The following is a 21040-nucleotide window of genomic DNA, read 5'->3' on the forward strand; positions in this document are numbered from 1 at the left end:
TATAATAAAACAAATTTTTAATTCTAATTAGGGCTTCCACAAGCCCATATTCTATGGAAGATTACGTTATTCAAATTTTGATGGCTCTAAGTCCCGTTGTTTTATCACAGTGCTAGAAACATACATACATTTATTCAGATTCTTCATTATTTAATTTCTTTAAATATAATATAGGGCGATAATATTTGGTGGCAACAATTTGAAATGTGAAACAAAACTCTTCATGAATCGATACAAAATGCCAAAATGAAATTAATAGTCCTTCTGGGCAAATTGCCCCTTTTGACTAAAAAACTCCACAAACAAAAGCCATAAAAATAAACACCTCCCTAAACAGAGCCTAGACATGAAATATGTTTACATTCTAAACATAATGGCAGTTAGAAGTTAATCAAGAATTCTAAAATCCTTGCAAAGAAAATGTATTTTAAACTTACCTACAGTGAAGTGAATTGTATAACCTTACTCCATCTGTAAGGTTACAAATTTTTATACAGTCATCTTGAGACAATCTCAACATATCAAGACCTATAAAAATAAAAATTATTATTACTACACAGCTTGAGCCGATAAGTGCTTCAAAAGTAGAAGTTCATTTCAGATGCAGAAAAGCATTTCATATGATGCTCCTATAACCCCCAATAGAAAGAGTTAACAGTATGCCTCATAGAAAATTATGAAAACTTAAGTATTCGATTCCACACAACCAACATTTGTTAGTTACTCTAAAAAAATTAAATTTCTTGCATATCTGTAACTCATATAACTATAAATTGTATATTTTGTTATTCAGGTTTATAAACCTCCTAATCGTCCACTATAAAAGAGCTAAAACAAATCTTAAGTAAAGTTATTACAAATAATTCTTTGGGTTTAAAAATGCACAATAATCTGAATTTAAAAAAAAGAAAAAGAAGAAGAAAAAAGATACTTTCTTATTGTTACAGTTGTCATAACTTAACCCACTAAGTGGCATGTTTTTTTTTTTTTTTTTCCTATTAGCTTTTATTAGCTAAATTTTTGTAAATACTTATTTTAGTCCCTGTTTTCATAAATTTCCATTCATTAAGATAATATTTCCTCAAAAAAGACAGCAAAATATTTAAAATTAACATCTGATATATACTAAGTGACTAAAAAATCTCATGACCAATTAAAGGCAGTCGAGCCATTCAGGGCTTTAAAGAGCACCAAGTGTTTTAACAAAGAAAAAGTTCAGAATTCAGAGAGAAAACATATCTACTTCTTGCATACAGTTTGTGGCTCTCATGTTTCTGCAACTGCTTTGAATGCAGCATCAAAAGCATTTTCTTGGCCCATGGACTCTCACATGTAAGCCTAAACTTAAAATTTTAAACCTATTATTCCCCTTATTAATGGACTGCACTAATTATTTGGTGACATACACTGGCATGGACTGTTTGAAGCTGGACACTGGATAAAGAAGCACACTGTCAAAAAAAAAAAAAAAAAAAAAAAAGAGAGAGAGAGGATTATTTCTATATCTCCCATCTCCCATTCTACGAGGCTGATTGACAAAATTGAACTTGCATTGTTCATGTATCAGAAGTGCAATTTAGAATATACATTGACTTCTTCTGAAATGACATGCCAATTTTGTTTTAATATTTTAATTCTATGATACAAATTATGCCCCCAAACCAAATTTTGTATAGTTTGGTGTGAAATTTAATCAGCAATTAGTAAATTTACTTCGCACTTTGTGCGAAGAATAACTCACTTGGCAAACCTCTCAGTTTATGGCAACCTATTTAAATTTCACTTTCATTCTGCACTAGTGGTAAAAAAAAGGATCATTTTTTCTTTCTTGCATATTTTTACTTTATTACATTTTTTAATCACAGTTGTTACTTTTAGACATTTCATTCTTTTTAGAGAATTTTTTTTTTTTTTTTTTTTTTTTTTTTTAGAATTTTATTTTATTTATTTGAGTTGTCTGGTTGAATTATTCTTTAAATAATTATTTTAAAAATTCCTGTTTATGCATTCCCACTGTGTACTTTAAAAATGTTCATTCATAATTTTTTTAAAATTTTGATTTTATTTATTTCAATAGCATTTAAAAATGTTCATTCATAATTTTTTTTTAAATTTTGATTTTATTTATTTCAATAGCATTTCTTTTGAAAGAATACTTTATCACTCAGTATTCATCCCGATGCCTTTGAAAACACATTCTGCATTAAAAGATAAAATACCATATAGCACAGTTAATATGTCTTAAAACAGGCCATTCAGAAATTATACATAAATGAAAAAGTTGGATAATTAACATTTTAATTTAGAACAATACAAACAATTTCTCATGGTTTTATCACTCTACCATTGCTTCACAATTTTATCATTCAACATTTAGTTTGTAAAAATATTATCCGTATTTTTGAATAAGTTCAAATTTTTCACTTTGTAAATTGTGAAAATCAGAGAGCATAACATAAAAAAGGACCAGATTTTATGTAAATAAATAAATAAAAATAATTTTAAAAATAAAAATTTAATGGCTTACATTTTTCTTCTTTATGGCTTACTGCTTTAATGATTTTCTGAAGGCATTTTGCATATGCATCTGTAATGATCCAACCTCCCCTATTTCATTAAAAATGTTTGGAAACCAGAGTTCTTGCTTTTATATAAGAAATCAGTGTTTTTGAGTTATCAGTAGCATGAAATATACTTTGATGTTTGGTGAATTTGTATCGTATTGCTTTCAAAATATGCAGGGTAACAATGGATAAATACTCTGCATATTCTAAAACACAAAAAACTTTTAGATTTGAACTTGCCATTTAAAAAATAAAACTCAAGTTTGCTACACGATGTGTAACAAGATTTACACTTGTAAATTAAATACATTTGTGAATAAAAATAATCATATTTTATTACAGAAATATTAATAATTTGCACAACCTCTAACTTGGAAAGAGCAGGACTAAAATAACTGCAATCATCATAAGAATCATATGTAACAAATATGTATTATATTTACATATTTGATACATATGATTCTTATGATTGTATTAAATAATATAAGTTGTATTAAATGTATGTCTTAGTTGAATATTACTTTCTTAGAAAGCTATTTGTTCTTTTAATATACATATTTCATTTAGTCTAATTCATTTTATGTGCAAGAGAATGAATTAAATTGCCAGATGTAGAACTTAATTTTCACAGTTTTACATATTATTATACATTACTTATACTGAAAATAGCATTACTTATCACACATTAAAAGTAATGATTATGTATAGTTATAAACACAACACATATAAATTAGACATCTTTTTAATGGAATATTTGAATATTCAATATCTGCTTACCATTATAATTTGTGAATGCTTGGACAAAGTCTGCAAAATTATGCTCACGTAACCAGTTTGCTGTTTCTGCAATAGTTGATTCTATTGATAATGACTTTTTCTCCTAAAATTTAAAAATTAGAAAAACTAAATAAATGTAACACAGAACAAATTTTTTTTTTTAAGTTTTAAAATTTAAACATATTATTAAAATCAGCAGGGAAGGACAGAATAATTACTTACAGGTTTTTCTAGCAATTTAATAGATGGCAGTATCAGATCATGATCCTACAAATATAGGCGAAAAAAATATGAACTAACTAAAGAAATATACTATATAGCAATATATTATTATAGCAATCCCAGTAAAATTCTATTTCCCTCATTCATTCCTAGTTAAAGTACATATGCACTATATTATAAAGAAATAATAATAATAATAATAATAATAAAAACATTTTAGAAATTCATTCTCAAAATGCATAAAAGAAATAAAGACTATGCACCTCTTTTACACCAACTTCTGCTGGAATTTCAGCCTTCTCATTTGTAGGAGATTTATCATGAGAATGGCTAGATCCATCTGTAAGATCTATAGATTCACTTTTACGCCTTTCAAATTTAGTGCTTCTTCTGTAAATAATATTAAATAAAGAAAGAACTACATAAAAAACATTTTAAAAAGATTGTCTTAAGAAATAAATTAATAGTTTTAAATTCAAGAAATATTTTTGAATAGTTCAAAATAAATTAATAACAAATTGGGAAAAAATGATAAATTAATTGAATGAAAACTTTTTTGGCCATAGTAGAAACAACGAATTTTAACTTAATAAATCTGTAATATAAAGAAAGCTACTATCTTCAGTTAAATGTACATAATGTTCAATTAAACTTATTTAGTTCAAATAGAATGCAGGGAATACAACACTGAGATTTAGAAAAAAGAAAAATATTACAGTCAAAATTCTTTCATCTTTTACATCAAACTGAATTTGATAAGTTTCAGTAAAATTTACTGTTAATCAGCTCTTTTCTGTATAATTTTGCATCACTCATACATTATGCATTTCCTGACATCTTATCAAATCCCGGCTAAAATATGATAATATGATTATATCTCACAAGAAAACTCTTCTAAGTTAGTTACAATAAATTTAGAGATCTTCTATTAGTTACTCATTACCATTTTTTAAAATTCCTTAGCTTTTTAATTAAATCAAATTTTTGCTTAGCATTTAAAGTTCATTAAATAAGAAATATCAATTTTAATTAATTCAAGACACAAATAGAATTCCTCAATATATAATATAGAAAATTATTTAAAAAAACATTAAATTAAAAAAAATATTTTTGTTTACTTGTTACAGTTTTATATCATTTTACAACAATTTTCAATATACATACATATTTCCTTTTAAAGAAAATTTTCAGGCTGCAGCCATATTATGTTATTTTTTGTAGCTCTACTCCTGTGCACAGTTTTTAATCAAAAAGAAAGAGAAATATAATTTAATATAATAAAATATTTTCATTTATAATATTCATAACAAATATTTAATATCAATAATATTTTGCACAAGCTTAGGCTGACAGTATTATAATATAGCAAATTTTCTTTACTTGCCATTTTCTAGTTTTCAAAATTTCATTACATTAATACTTACATTGCAAAGCATTATTATAAAAGTTAGCAAACACCTATACTCGTAACACTGATTTGTACATGGCTGTATAGCTTTGTATAAATTATAATGGATTTCTGAAAAATGTGTTCCTAAAGTATACATTGCTATGAAGAACGATTTATTATATACATTAACTACATTTAATGATATTTCAAAATAAAAGGCTGTGTTTAAAATGAATTATATTTTAAGCAATATTAATACATTTCAATCTTTAGTATGATGAACTTTAGAATGTCTGGATTCTTTTGAACATTCATTCTATAAAAGTTTTATAGTGTAGTAGATCTTTGTTATAATTCTATATTCTTTGGGCACTTTGAATAAGTTTATCTGTTTCTGGTATTTTTCTTCATGCATATTCCATATTTTTAATAAGGTTCATATCAGGACTATTTCTGGACCAAGCTAGCATCTGAAGCCTTATAGACATAAAATAATATTTCAGGATCCTGTATGTATGGCAAAGAGGTACTGTCTTGCTGAAAATTTACATCTCTTTGAGGAAACCAAATATTTAGCTGTGTAAAGAGATATTTTCCCAAGATCTTATTACATTTTTGTGAATTTACATTCTTTTAATTATTTCAATGTGTCTAGTATCATAAACAGATATGCAGCTGTAAATCATTAAAGAGATACGCTGCTTCATCCTAGTTTCAATGTAACCCTTTTTGTTTACTTTCCCTTGCCTTTTATGAACATGTTGAAATTTTTCATTAAGTATTTAGATTAAAATCTCATTAAAAAAAAAAAAAAAAAAAAAAAAAAAAAAAAAAAAACCTACTTGCCAAAATTATTTTGAATACTGAAAGAAATATTTTTCAAATAGAAAGAAATAGAGTAAGATGATTTATAAAAATGAGTAAAATTAGTCTGAGTATGAAAATGAATTATACTTTGCATAAATATTTGCTCCATACCAGAGAAGTGCACGTGAGATAAGTCTAGGGCCTCAGAAAATAATTTTTTTATCATAGAAAGTGAAAGCTTACACTTATTTTATGTGTTATTTCTTGACATACCATAAAGTTTACACATTTATTTTAATTGTGCGGATGATAATCTATGGTTTTTCAGACCCATTCTTTTATAAGTTTTTGGCCTTCTAATTTAGAAGGTATATTTCTGTGCCTACATTTGCCTAAATATTTTGGAGATAAATTTTAATTTTTGCTAATTTTTTTCCCTCTTTTGATAACAGATTTAAATTTAGATACAGATTTGATAACAGATTTAGATCTTTTGATAGATTTCTCTTTTGAGTAGCCAGCCACTTTAAACAGTTTTTATAAAAAAGAAAAATATATATACAGGGTGATTCTAAATTGTTTTTTACAAATTAAGAGGGGCGATAGTACTCATCCAGATGAGCAATAATTACCATAGAACATAGGGTCGCATTCCGCTCTGAGAGGCAGAAAAGAGGAATATTAGAATTTCAACCTGAACTTATAACAGTATTGGGACAGCGAATGAACGAGACCAAAAGTTGCACAATCAGATTAGTGAAAAACTCACAGAGAGTGCACAAAATGGATAAAACTGAAAACTTGGCATTCGAGTGTTAATTTGAGCTCAGACTTTGATGGCAAACACTCAAATGCACATCTTTGGTTGGCAAACGATTGCAGCAAGTTAATTATCTAATCAAGGGCTGAATATTATTAACTAACTCCAACTTCCTCTGCATGCCAAGATCAGCATGAAAAGTTCATGTTGTGTTCTGGGTGTCAGAACTTTGTGTTTCATAAAAGGCACTTCAAGTAGAATGAGCATAGCACAATAAGTCTAGGAGGACAGGATAGAAGATGGTGAAGGGGGAAAAAACTGCTACCTTGATACTTGATATCAAGGTAGTAGTTTTTCTCCTCCAATAATTTAGAAAATTAACTTGTTGCAATCATTTGCGAAGTTGAGACCTTGCCAACAAAGATGTGCATTTGAGTGTCATCAAAGTCTGAGCTCGAATTAACTCTCGAAAGCCAAGTTTTCGGTTTTAGCTGTTTTGTGCACTCTCTGTGAGTTGTTCACTAAAGTGATTGTGCAACTTTTGGTCTCGTTCATTCATTCTCCCAACACTTTTATGAGTTCAGGTTGAATTTCTGCCTCTTTGAGTGGAATGCGACGCTATGTTCTATGGTAATTATTGCTCATCTGGATGAGTACTATCACCCCTCTCAATTTATAAAAACAATTTAGAATCTCCCTGTATAATAATTTTAATGAATCCAGGAAATGTTTCATGAGTTCAACAGAAACAGAAAAGAAGATCTGATTTCGTTTATTTTACAACTGCTTAATTTCTTAATCAATAACTGAATAAATTTGAAACAAAAATTAAATACCTTATACTTCTTACATGGCAATGCACTACCACATGGAAGATAATTCAAAAGATAAATATTCTTTTAAACTGCTGAGTTTCTTGATTAAATTTGAAACATAAATATTTGATACTTTACTGAGTGGCAACACATTGCGTTTAAATTGCTGTGATTATGCACACATTCAAGTGGAAGACTCTGCCTGTTCAAAATTAGAGGGCTCTATGTGCCACTGTTTTTCTGCAGTGAATATATACATACATACAGATTCTTCATTATTTAATAACAGAGACTTAAGTAAAACTTCCAATTTTTTTAACAACAGTTTTTCCTTTTAGCTCAGAACTTTTTAGTAATATCTTAATTTGTCCTCTTAATTTCTCACTCAGAGCTCTCTTTTTACCCATTTGAAAAAAAAAAAAAATTAATGAAATAAAAATGTAAAAATAAATAACCTAAAGTTAAAACAAATATGCAAATAAATTGAACCTTCCTACAAGAATCAAAAATGCATAAAAGTTACTCAAATGAAAGTGGTGCTTAAAAATGTGCTGAGATTAAAAAAAAAAAAAAACGTTTGCTGAATCAAAATGCAAATCATCTTTAGTAAATTATGCAAATGATGATAAAAGAAAACATCCCTTATATTTTGCTTCTCTCTCTGTATATATGTGTGCATGTGTATTAGTTTAATACTAACAGACATACTGGAAAAGGATAGCAACATGATTGAAAGACCATTAAAAGCTCCCCCAAAAAATCAATCACTGCAGAGAAGTACGGCAAATTCAGTTTATAAAAACTAAAAGATTTACAAAGGGAAGAGTGGTTGTGAAATAGAAGATATTTTGAAACATCCTTAATGTTTCAAATGCTATGTACACTAAATTTATGTAAATCAAATTTATTAACTGTCAAATATTAGCATTCACTATAGATTAAAATAACTTATATTCAAAACAATGTAGGTACAATATTAGGCAAAATATTCTTATATTTACTGATTTAATGGTCTAAAAGAAAATTATATAATTAAAATACAATAATCTTAAATACAGTTTCCTTTTCTTTTCAGAAAAATTTAAACTTGTGCTTTCAATAATTATTCTAATTATTATTAATAATCTAAGAAAATGATTTCTGTAAGCTAAAGCTAATTTACTTTTAATTACTGAACATTAAATCCTATTTTAAATTTACATATATTATTAGATCTCTTGAAATCTAATTTTCTAATAATGACTAACAAATATATCCACTTTCATGAAATCAGCCTATACGCTTTTATAATAAGAAATGATGCTTGTGGTGATTTTTAAAGAAGTGCTAATTCTGTTAAAAAAGATTTGTCTAAAATTTCTTTCTACCTCTATTTATTCATTTTAATAAATTCTGCAAAAGTAATCACTGAAAACAAAATCTCTGTTAAGTGATGATGCTTGCCCAGCTAATAGTTTTAAATGTAACTGAAGTAAACTATAGAAAATGCATCTGAAAATAACACATCCAACTGAGGCACACACGTTTTCAAAAACATAAAACTATACAATAAATACGTACTGTGAAGAAATAACTGTTTTATTCTCAGGACTTGAAACTTTTGATGAGAAACATGAACTTGAAGGTGTTGAACAAACAGGAGGTGGTGAAGATGGTATGTTATTAGATGATGGCACTGTAATGTACAGTGCATCAGGTGCACACTAACAAAAAGAAAAAAAAATATTTAAAACATTAACAGACGAAATTGCATTTAGAGAAACCAATGAAAAAACACATGAAAGGAAAACAAATTTTTATTTTCTCTTATATATCTGGAAAAATCACTTATTGCATGTCATGCATATATTTAGATATATGTATAAACAAAGTTGAGTTATACTGATGTGACCAAGCCCCAAGTTTGATGCTAGCATGAAATAATCAATAACATACAGCATGTGTCAGCAACAGATTTGATGAATATATAATGTGCTGCAGGCATTATAGGAAACTTTTTCAATTATTGGTTGTCACAAATAAAAGGAGTCATTTACCTGACTTATATAAAAGAATGATTATTGGAGTTAAAGGTTGCAGCATTTCAGAAACTTAGCAACTTGTGAAGTGTGAATAGGAAAATGGCACTATACAAAATAAATGGTATGGAAATTGCAGAGCACCATGAACCATACACGAAAGAGGTGAATGGTTCTAGCGCAGTGGTGCCCAACCTTTGGCCTCTCGCGAGCACATTTTGGCCTATCGTGAGCACATTTCCAAGACATCAACATTTTTACTAAACATATTTCCAGGCTTATGTGATACGGCTTAAATATTCATTTTGGCAAATGGTTTTGAGATGAATAATAATATTGGTTGAACTTTATGGAAATCAGAGAAGCAGAGTTCAAAATTATTTTTCAGTGCATTTAGGTTTTCCAGGTATTTCTCTGTTTCAATTGCCTTGTAGTTATTAATATGGCTTGATAAAGTCTGAAAATGGGTGAAATTTTTTCCTTTCATCTGAGTATCCACAAATTTTACTTTATCTGAAAAGCAGTTACAGTCCCAGTAAATTGAAAAAGGGTTTTTTCTTTTCCCTGGAGATCTTCATTCAGTTTGTTCAGTTTAGCTACCCATGAGAAAATACAGATCGGATAACCAATTATTATCGTCCAATTCTTTGAAACTTCTGTTTCCAGATACCAAAAACTGCTATACTGGTGAAAGAAGTTCTACAAATTGTTGAAGTACTTTTCCCCTGCTCAGTCATCTAACATTGGAATGAAGCAATAAGATTCCATGTTCACTATAAAGTTCATCAGTCAGCAATAAATTATTTTATAACGTCTTGCAAGATATCTCTTATGACTATAAATGCTTACTATATTTTAACAATTAAGAAATATAAAAGAATGGCTATTTTTAAAATATTTTTTGTTCATAGTACCTAATCGAGCTGGCAAGCCCATATAAAACGATCAGCAAGCACAAGGTTGAGCACCGCTGCTCTAGTGGTATGCATGGTCAATTGGCATGCTAAAACAGAGGAACGTACAGCCCAAATGAACCATGGGGGGATACTGTAATTGTGTTCAAAATGGTAGTTCCATGAACTTTGCTGTTTGTGGCGTTCTACAACAGAGAGATAGCAACAGCACCTATGCTAATGATTACTCATTGATTAAGAGCTTGGAATATATATGGCAGTACCAACAGTGCACTTCCATTAATTGGTATTTAGTAGCCTTCTTCAGTCTTATTTTTGTAGGGGGATGGATGAATGTTGGCGCATCTGGTGAAAAATATTAGAGAACAAACACTCTTGACTATCTGTGGATGAATGCAAGCTGTCACAGGCAATGTTATGGTCCAGGGAATGATTTCATGGCATTTTCTGGGTCCATACCATTGTGAAATGCACTACTGGATAGCATTAAGCATTTATCAATCCTTACAGACCATACATGCAGATTTTTTTTTTCTGGAAATGATAGTATCTTCCAACGTAACAATGCAACACGTGACTAGAAACGCAAGTGTGGTTTGAAGAACACGAGGAAGAATTTACTTTTTTAGCCCCACCCTCAAAACTCAATCCTATAAAAAAAAAAAAAAAAAAATCTGGGATCAACTTGCTCTGGTTGTTTACTATATGGATTTTCTGCCATGTATCCTCCAGCAGCTGTCAGTTGTGTTGCAATCAGCACAGCTCTGTATCCCCATGAACTTTTTCCAGAACCTTTTTAAGTCCCTCCCAGCCCATTTGGTCACTGTCCATGGTACACATAGAGGTTATTCTGGACTTTCACAGGCAGTTACATTAATATGACTCAATTTTTATATATGTAAAGCAAATCAATTCAATGATTTTTATGTATATATAGGCTTATAGAATATGGTCAAGAATTCAATACCATTATGCTCATATTCAATATCATGCTCAGAATAAAATAACCATTATGCTCATACTTTATTCTGACGATGTTATTTAGTTAGGATTTTTTTTCAAACTCTTATATATAGGTGTGTCTTGGATTATATTTTTATTCACAGTGTTTCAATTTTGAAATTTTGAATAGCTTTATTTCAGTACTATACATATCTTTCACATTCCAAATTACATCAATTATATTTAATATATCATTCCTACCTCAAAACATTTGGAGTATCTTAATTAGTCATTTAACAGATATTTATCACATTTGTCTAATAAATGTACTAAGTTTTCAAAAACCCAGAAAATTAGTTAAGGATTTCAGCATTCTACTTCAGATGACATATAAGCTTGCAGCGATAACAAAATAAAATGAAATATTATGAGTTGTAAATGATTACTGATAAATGTACTCTTTTAAACTTGAGATTATACTACAGTTACAGTTAACATTAACTTGTTTCTCTGTAACTGCTTTATTATTCATAAAGCAATTTTACAATATGCAAAATATTTTATTTTCAAGTATTTATATGTTATGTTTTGAAATGTTAAAATTAAGAATTAATCACAAATATAGAATTAAAAAAATATCTATTATAAATGCTCTATGCAAATATAAACACTAAACTTTTGCTTAAAGAGACCTCTTAATTAGAGACAGATTTTATGGTTCCTAAAACTTTAATATAGCAATTTCATTATTTATTCTTATAAAGACATTCTCAGATAATGGGGCAAGGACTACAAAAGGATCTTACATTTCAAGAATTTTAACCACTTTGTTGAGATGTCAAGTTCTGATACTCTTGTTTTATCAACTTGACTTTTCTATATTTTATACCTAGTTTTTTATCATTTACTTTATCATATTTTAACAGTTAAACCCTTTTAATTTAATTTCCATGGTCAAATGATCATCCTTGAGCATGGATGATCTTGACCTAATTCTCAAATATAACAGCTTATGCATTCTTCCTTTCCCTTTTAACAATATAAAAATGAATGCGGGTAACTTGAATTTTAGATACCATTTCAAAAAACAGTTCAACTTGTTCATTTCTTTAACAGTGGGTTGTTTATCTATTTTTACATTTTAGCTTAAATTTTTAGTTTAAAAAATTTTTTTCATAAAGAGTAGATACAGAATCAAATACTCTCAGAGAAAAAATGAATATTATTGAAATGGCCAACAACAAACATCACAGCATAAGGATACTTGTAATAATATTTGGTGTCAGCAAAATTTAAATTGGACATCTTTTACAGTGAAGGGGGGGGACTGATAGAATGGTGAATGAAAAGTGAAATGGGAATGAAAAAAGAAAAATAATAATTTCCTAATGCAGAAGTTCAGCAATTGATCAAGTAGTGTATGAATGGCAAAAGAATAAAAACTATTCCAATTTTCTGGATTTCAAGAAAAGTTTTATGAAGCTGCTTTAGAACTTGAGTACCAAAATTTTCACATAGTGGATGACTTGAAAAATTCAGTGTATATTGAATAAAAGCCTTCTGCTGAATCTGCAGATAACAAAGTTGAAACATATCAAAATTAGACACAAAGAACTGGTTCATTGATAAGGATATTTTGAAAAAGACATTTATGATAATGATGATGCAGCTGAATTCTTTCATGCACTTGAGAAAAACTACTTTGTTTTTTAAAAAAAATTTAAAGGTGGTAAATTTTCCAAACAATGATTAATTGTACTACATTGTGTTAATGTGGCTGCAGAAAATGAGCAACCATCTGTGATTGGAAAAACATACTGACCTCTCTGTTTAGAGAATTATAACTTATCTAAAGTCCCAGTTCATTGGAGATTTAATTATAAAGCATAGGCAACTAAAGAGATATTTAAATAAAAAGCACTATGGCTTAAATGGCAAATTAAACAAATTTTAATGGTAAAAATTTTTTTCCTTCACTGTGAAAGAAACAAAAAAAAAGGGGGGGGGGAAGCGTGATGTAGTTTCTTGTTAAGTAGAACTTTCATGTCTACCCCCCAAAAAAAACTTACATCTGGTTTAATGTCTTATTTTTATTTTTATTTTATTTTATTTTATTTATTTATTTATTTTTTGAAAAATAACTGTTGAAAAGGCTGATAATTTTTTTGAAAATTAAGTGTTTGATATGTTCACATTTGTAAGTTATAACATAAGACATTTAAACTTAACTGTTCTATGTATGTTACTATGTTACTGTTCTATTTATAACTTAAATAAAATGTGCATCAATTTGAAATGGTGTATATAAATAAAAAGAATGGATACAGTCTACTTAAGGATTTATTAATATATGTGTATCTGTGAGCTGTCTATGACATGATAGCATTAGTATTTAATGCCAGAGGACTACGACGGCTTTAGGCTTATAGCCAAAGAATTACGAGAAACTGTACCTGAAAAAGCAACAGTTTTTAAATTAACTGTGTTGAACAATAAACATTAACAAACAGATATTGAACATGTGAAAGCATTAATAAATACAATAATTGAATACAGTAAAAATAAGGAGCAGAGTTTACTTAATTTAAAGCAGGTTAAGCTAAAAAGAGTAATAGCAGAAATATAGCTTGCCAAATTACGAGTAGAAATGAAAGCAGAAAATCAAAATGAGAGTGATCTAGAAATTCATATTTCTTCAGATTCCTTAGTGAAAAGTTTAAGAACTTTAACTATAAATGTGCCTACTAGGCCCTAAGGCTGGGCTTTTTTCTTTTCTTCATTAGAAAAGACTTTTGTCTCAGAAACTGTCCCTGATGAATATAAATTGGCAAATTGGCAATTCTATTAACTTTATTAGGTGAAACAGCATCTAATGTAATCACTTATATGAAAGATGACTAGTTGAATAATTATAAAAAAGTGAAATCTATTATATTATGAGAATCTCAGTCCTCTCCTCAAACACAATTAGAAAAATTTAGAAAGGCAACACATCACCAAAACAAAATTTTTACACAATTTGCTTCACATTTAATTACAAGTTGGAATTAGTACTTAAATCTATGAAAAGTGTCAGATTTTGAATCATTAAATGATCTTATTATATCGGATAAAATATTTTCTACTCTCGAAAAAGAAGTAGCATCATACATTGGTATTCGACAAGCACAGAAATGTTTTTGCCTATCTGAATTACCGAAAGAAATAGATCTTTATTATACTTCATGTGGAAAAATTCTTAAAAAACAGTTCCAATTCATATTGCAAAGGCTATCAAGAGAAAAAAGTACCAAAAGCATTTTTATAGATGTTAAAAGTGCAAAATGTGCTATCTGCAACCTAACTCATGCTTTGCATCAGTACCACAATTAAAGAAGTTACCTATAAATAATAGAGTATAAATAGTTAAGAAACATAATTTGTGTTTTAAATGCTTAACATTAAATCCTTTTGTTAAAAACAACAAATAAAAAATTTCATGTTTTGCTCCATTTTATTGGAAAATAAATCATCATTGAAAGAGTATGAAAAAATAAAAACAAAACAGTAGCTGAAAAAAAAAAAAAAAAGCAGTTCCAGTGTACTCTCTCTCCTAATGCCAGACTTTCTGCCTAACAGTGGTAAGGGTCCATTTGCAGCAACAAGTGTAAACAAATCAAGGAATTTTCTTTTAAGTACCATGATCTGCTTTATCAATGACGGTACAGGAAAATTATATCCAGTCAAAAATTGTTAGATGTTGGCAGCAATATGTGTTTCACAAGCAGAGAATGTGCGAGTAGATTCCAATTGAAGATAGGTTTTTTTTTTTTTTTTTTAGGTTTAGGTTTGGCTTTACAAAGTTTATACTTTTCAGTAGTATAAAAAATCATGCAAGATTTGAATCCTTCAAGAAAAACTGACATTAAAATGCATGATTTTTGTAATATAAAATTAGCTGATGAGAATTTTAACATACCAGAATATATCGAAATGCTTTTAGAGGCAGACGTTTTCTTTAAAATATTATAACCGAAACAGATTCGTTATGAAAATAAGTCTTAGTTTGAAGAATAGCGTATATGGGTTTATTGTATCAGGTAGTGTTACACCAGAAGAACATAACCACATACATTGTGAGTTAATGAAAAGAATAGACGATGTAGAACAAGCAATGAGAAAGTTTTGGAAGGTAAAAGAGGCTAATTTACTACCATGTAAATAGGCATTGGGAAGAATAGCTGATTTTTATCTTGGGAAAGATAAAAAAGTACGAGTTGTGGAAATAAAGACTTCTACAGTAAGTTTCAAGAAGCCTATAATCAAATTATATATTTTACCCTTTAATTATTAATACAGTTGTTTTATTATGTGTGTGCTTATAATTGTGCATGGCATTCATTATCCTTGTGAAGTTTATTGTATAACTAGTTTATTTTTATGGTTAAAAAACTTGGAATTTGTGAATAGTTAACCTTTATGTAACTCATAAAAAAATTTGTTGGCGCATGTTAGGGTGTAACTGCATAATGAAAAGCTGTGTATGCACCTCTCTGCTCAGAGTTTTTGTGAAAAGACTGAGTATGACATGAATAGACAGAGAGAGTGCATGCTAAGTAAAATCGAGGATCATAGAGAGCGACTGGCTTTGCTGTTTTTTTATCACATATATGAGGTACCAACATTTTCAATGCAGGAACTATTAACTTTTCCACAACTGTATGATGATTTTATTTTAGCAATTTAAGGGTATTTCATAAGAAGCCATTACTAGATTTTCAAACAAAACTTGAAATAAATTCAATCTGTTTGGCAGCTATTAATTCCTTCTTTGCATTTATATTAAAAAAAAAAAAGTATTGGCTTGTTATTGTTTTTCGCATGCTTTAATTCTTAGTACCTCTTCAATTTTGAAGTCTCATGTACCTATCTGATAAGGGTGTAAAAAAAATAACAACACACAACTGTTTTTTATCAACACCTTTCATGAAACCAGATTTTATATAATTATCAGAATACTGTTGAATCCAGGATGTTTTCTTTTTTTCACAGGTAATAAACAATACCTCTTTAGACCATTTGTCAGTACCATTCTCGGAAATCATGCTGAGCTGAACATTACTTAACTGTTTATTATTAGTGTTAACAACAATTAATTGTTCTTCTCTGGACATCATTTGATTGTTTATAAATAGCACATTATTATTTGTTGCTTTATTAAGCATTTATTCATTGATAATACAATAAATAATTGTATATATAAGTATAAAAAATGTATGCAGTATCTGCATTAATAACCAACAAATAATGTCAGTGCAAATTAACCTATGTCACCACCATAAAGTGCCTGGAATATAACAGTAGATCCTACCAATGCTTTCTCACTTCAGCAATTTTCATACAAAAATAATAATTGGGTTTGCTGCCCTACTCAAATCAAGTTTCAATGTTGTTGAAGATAACATTAAAATGAAACTAAAACTAAGAAACAAATTAATAAGCAATATGCTTCATTTTCATAGATAATCTATGAAGACATTTAATTACTAAGGCTTGATGTCATCTGTTGACAAACTATATAGTTTCACATTGCTTTAAGGTTAGTAATTAAGTTTATCTTCGACCCAGTGTTTTGCTTTTATGACCAAGTCTCATGACTCGGCATTTGTGAAATACTATTTTACTGGATGTTTGTCAAATCTGGTGATAAGCATAATAAATTAATCTTTTTATACAGTCATACAGCACATAAATCTACATTTTGCAAACAAAATTTAAAAGTTGATACACATAAAATGATACAAATACTAAAATGATGTTTCTCAATAAAATTTCAAAATCACATTGTCGCAAGTGAAAACTAAATTTGAAAGAATAAAAATTTAAAGCTCACAGTTTTTATGCTTAAAATATAAATTCTCTTAAAAGAGCTTTCTAGAAAACTTATATTTTCATTTAATCTACGATGAATAAAAAAACTAACCTCAGAAAATACTGTACAGTCATAAGACGTTTTGTATTTGTCCTGAAAAAGAACGAGATAATCAATTTATTTGATAAAAATATCAGATGAAAAATGAAAAATGTTAAAGATTTTTAATACAGTTTTTCAAAAAAGAAACATTAATGCAATTTTTTTCATTCCTATTTAATCCACAATTGTTTCACTATTGTTCACTTCTCTTGATGGAAGATAAAAGCTTTATAATACTGATTTAAACAAACCTGTTCTGCTTGAGGTCTTTTGCTCATCTTTTCTCTGTCTGTTTTATGCTTTCTATCTGCACCTTTTGGCTATAATATAAAAAGATAAAAACATTAATTACCCTTTTACAAAATTTTTAAAAATAATATTAATTACCCTTTTTACACTAACAACATGATGTTTGAATTAATTATTTTACAGCTTTTATCTTTTCATGGGAAAATTTTATAAACACATTATAATTTAAATAAATTTACTACAGTACAAAGTCTTTAATCCGGACGTCCGTAATCCAGAATGATCTATAATCTGGACATCAAAGCTACAAACTTTCTGCGCATGCGTAGCACTTATGCATGTGCATAATACCTTTATGCATGCGCATATGCATTTATGCATGCGTATAATATGTTTATGCATGCACGTTTAATGTATAACGGATAGTATAAGCTAGGCTAAAATTATCTAATTATCTATTTCAGTTAATGTTGTAGATTGTGTTGTTCCTTAATCTTCTAATTGGATCCAGTTTATTAATTTTTACAGACTGTTAGAGCAATTTTATAAAAAGCAAGCTTGAACTTTCGATTATGTCAAAAAGAGTTTCCGATTCTGGAGCTACCAAAGGATTTACAAAGCAAAAGTATGTTTCGATGTCCATCAAACAAAAAGTGGAATTGCTGCAAAAAATGGATAAAGGCATGAAGAAAGTGACAGAGAGGTTAGCGAAAATGAAAAAATTTCGATTGACAAGTTAGTCGGTATTCTCGGCACAGTAATTACAGGACTTGAACAGCGGAACTTTGTAACTGAACAAGAAATTATGTCCGTTTATAGAATTAAAGAGAAAGTATTAGCACATAAAACGAAGTAACTTAAACAATTTACATTGAAAGAAATATTTAATAAAGTAAACAAAATAATATATAAGCTTTTTTTTGTTGAAAATTTTGATACCCTTTAGATCATAATTGCTCTTTATTTCATAAATTACGGTTTCATATTTTTAATTTTATAAGTTCTGCATGCCATCTTACCAGATTTAAATTGATGATCTATAATCCGCGAAACCTCTAATCCGGAATCGCCAAAGTCCCGACGAGTTCGGATTAAAGACTTTGTACTGTATTATACAGAAATTCAATTCACATGATTGGTAAGTTTCAAAATATAAAAAAGAATTTAATTCTCTTTAAAAAATATAACCATTAAATGGTTATTATTTTATGGCAATTTAAAATTGCTATACCACAGGATTAAATAGTTTCAAAATAGCAATAAAAACCTCCTTAAAAATGTATATTATAATCCACTCGTGAAGATTCTGAGTAAACAGTTAAAAGATAATAAATAAAGTAGCATTCAGCCTCTTATGTATTTCAATAAGCTCTCTGTTTATTTATATTATTTATACATTAACAGATGAGTTTCATGTTTTCATTTTCCCATATTTCATTCTTCACACTACTATTTGAGTAACATCAAATTTCTCTGTTTTAATTCAACTTAAATATACATGTTGATGGTTAAAATGTAATTTATTATGCAGTATTTCATGGGCTGTATATAACAAGTGTGTATCATGATTAACACTATAGAAAGGTTTTTCTAAAATTTATAGGGGTACTGATTTAAATTCTTCTACCATTAATTTCCAGAGTCAATCAATAATGATGGATTTGTGCTTGAAAAGACCTCTTTTCAAGAAATTAAAGGCAGAATGCCCAAAGGTGAAATGTCAGGGGACTTTGTAGGAACACACTGAAAAGGTATATATGCAGTATCTGTATTGGTCTACATTATTCAAGGAATGAACTGGTATGTTTCAAAGTATGATTTGCTGCTTATCTTGAATGAAGTTTCACTCTGGAAGTCATTGGGATAAAGAAATGGAATTTCTTCTGTACATTTTGGATGTAAACCTTCTCTTGATGGATGCTGAAATGATTTTAACATTCCCCCTCCACTCTTCTTACTCCTAATATCCCATAAGAGAAACTTGCAACAATCATAAACATAAAACCAGGTTTGTACACATTTTTCTCTTCGTTTTTTGTTGCAGTCATTTAGATAAACCCATGATTTATCAAAAGTCACAATGTTTTCCATTTATCTCCCACTAAACAGATTTCATACAGGCTTTTACAAATTGTTCTGCAATGAGTCACATGCCTCAATCAAAAGCTGGTTATGTTCCTTAGCTTTTTTAAGTTGTAAATCTTGGTTTATTAACTGTTGCTACAGATGTATTTAAAGACTCTGCAAATGATATCTGCATCAGCAGATTTTGTTTGATAACCAATGATTTAAGTTTAGGAAACATTAGAAACACTATATATAAACATTAGAAACACTAATGTTTATATATAGTGTTGCACTTTTTCTGAGCATTCATTTGGAGTCTTTTCACGTAGAAGTAATGATTGACGGTTTTTCGAGTTAATAGTGTTGCATATTTTGCACTTAGAAATGTTAATTCCATGAATTCACAATGTTTTTGAAATATGAAATAGGAATATTTCTCTCTCGAAAGTACAAAAACATATCTTTCAATCCACAGCTTGTTTACACTCAATATTTTGAAAGAAGAATAAATTCAGAAGTAGCAGACGATATCTCTCAATTCAATAAGCTGTTATCAGAAATTTTTATTCCTATACATATGCTTTTTAAATTTTTTTTTCAAAATCATTCTAAAAATGTGAAAATACTCCATACATCAATAACGAAATGTTTGTGTGATGATCTGTAATCATCCTCACAATATATTCAGAATGAAATACTTTTTCCTCATTTAGAAATGGGTGTCTAGTTTTAAACTAGATTATTGATATAATTTTCATCAGCACTGGAAATGATATGCTTCTTAGATGAAATTTCTTCATCATCAAAGCTAATAAACAATTAAACAAAGCTAAGAAAAAAAGTTTCTGAAATTAAGGAGGGGAACGTGTAACTGCTATCTGAATACTAAAAATAACTTTGTAATAGCTGCTTTCCAGAAATTTATGCCAAAATACTAAGCTGATAAAAAAAAAAAATATATCAAAGTAATGGTAGTTTCTTTTATTATTCCTTCTCTTCTTTACATCAGATTGTACAAATGTAAGTACAAAATAAATACCTTCAGCTTTTCAAATTAAAATAAAATTACATATGTAAAAATAAAATTACATATGTAAAAATAAAATTACATATGTGACAATATAACTATGTATTATACAATAATACATAAAATAAAAAATAATAATTATGTCATTAAAACAACATCTTTTATATATTTAAATACTATCAAAATATGCATTTATCTTTGTAGTACCTTAAAAACTTTCACTTGACAGGAAGCAACATGAACTCTTTGCGTATAATTCTCAGCATATGAAAATGTTTCAATTTGTATTCGAAAAGGAGCTCCTTTTTCCCCACCATGCTTTTTGGGGGTGAATTCTGTACTAATACAATTCAACTAAAAGGATGAAAAGTAACTTTAAACAAAAATTTATACATAACATTGTTGAATTAAAATCAAACATGAAATAGCTGACTTATGACATACTGAAGAAAGTTCGTATTACTTTTAACCCCTAACAGGGAAGGTGAAAAAGTTGAACATAACAGGGGACGTGCGGTCTCAGAGACCGCACATT

General features: G+C 28.5%; 1 protein-coding gene across 5 annotated transcripts in view; it reads right to left on the reverse strand.

Moving 5' to 3' along the window:
- Positions 1 to 21040, reverse strand: part of LOC118202657 (transcription factor CP2-like protein 1) — an 82184-nt gene that overhangs the window by 18830 nt on the left and 42314 nt on the right. For all 5 annotated transcript variants that reach the window (XM_085816037.1, XM_085816036.1, XM_085816039.1 and 2 more), the window contains 8 exons: positions 20713 to 20859; positions 17414 to 17482; positions 17172 to 17213; positions 8896 to 9038; positions 3827 to 3953; positions 3564 to 3608; positions 3342 to 3444; positions 438 to 528 (listed from right to left, as the gene is read on the reverse strand). In XM_085816037.1, coding sequence (XP_085672163.1) covers positions 438 to 528; positions 3342 to 3444; positions 3564 to 3608; positions 3827 to 3953; positions 8896 to 9038; positions 17172 to 17213; positions 17414 to 17482; positions 20713 to 20859 — 767 coding nt within the window. The remainder of the gene's footprint in view (positions 1 to 437; positions 529 to 3341; positions 3445 to 3563; positions 3609 to 3826; positions 3954 to 8895; positions 9039 to 17171; positions 17214 to 17413; positions 17483 to 20712; positions 20860 to 21040) is intronic.

Source organism: Stegodyphus dumicola, chromosome 4 (assembly GCF_044657685.1).
Source record: "Stegodyphus dumicola isolate Sdum_Otavi_A_Nest chromosome 4, ASM4465768v1".
Taxonomy (NCBI): Eukaryota; Metazoa; Arthropoda; class Arachnida; order Araneae; family Eresidae; genus Stegodyphus; species Stegodyphus dumicola.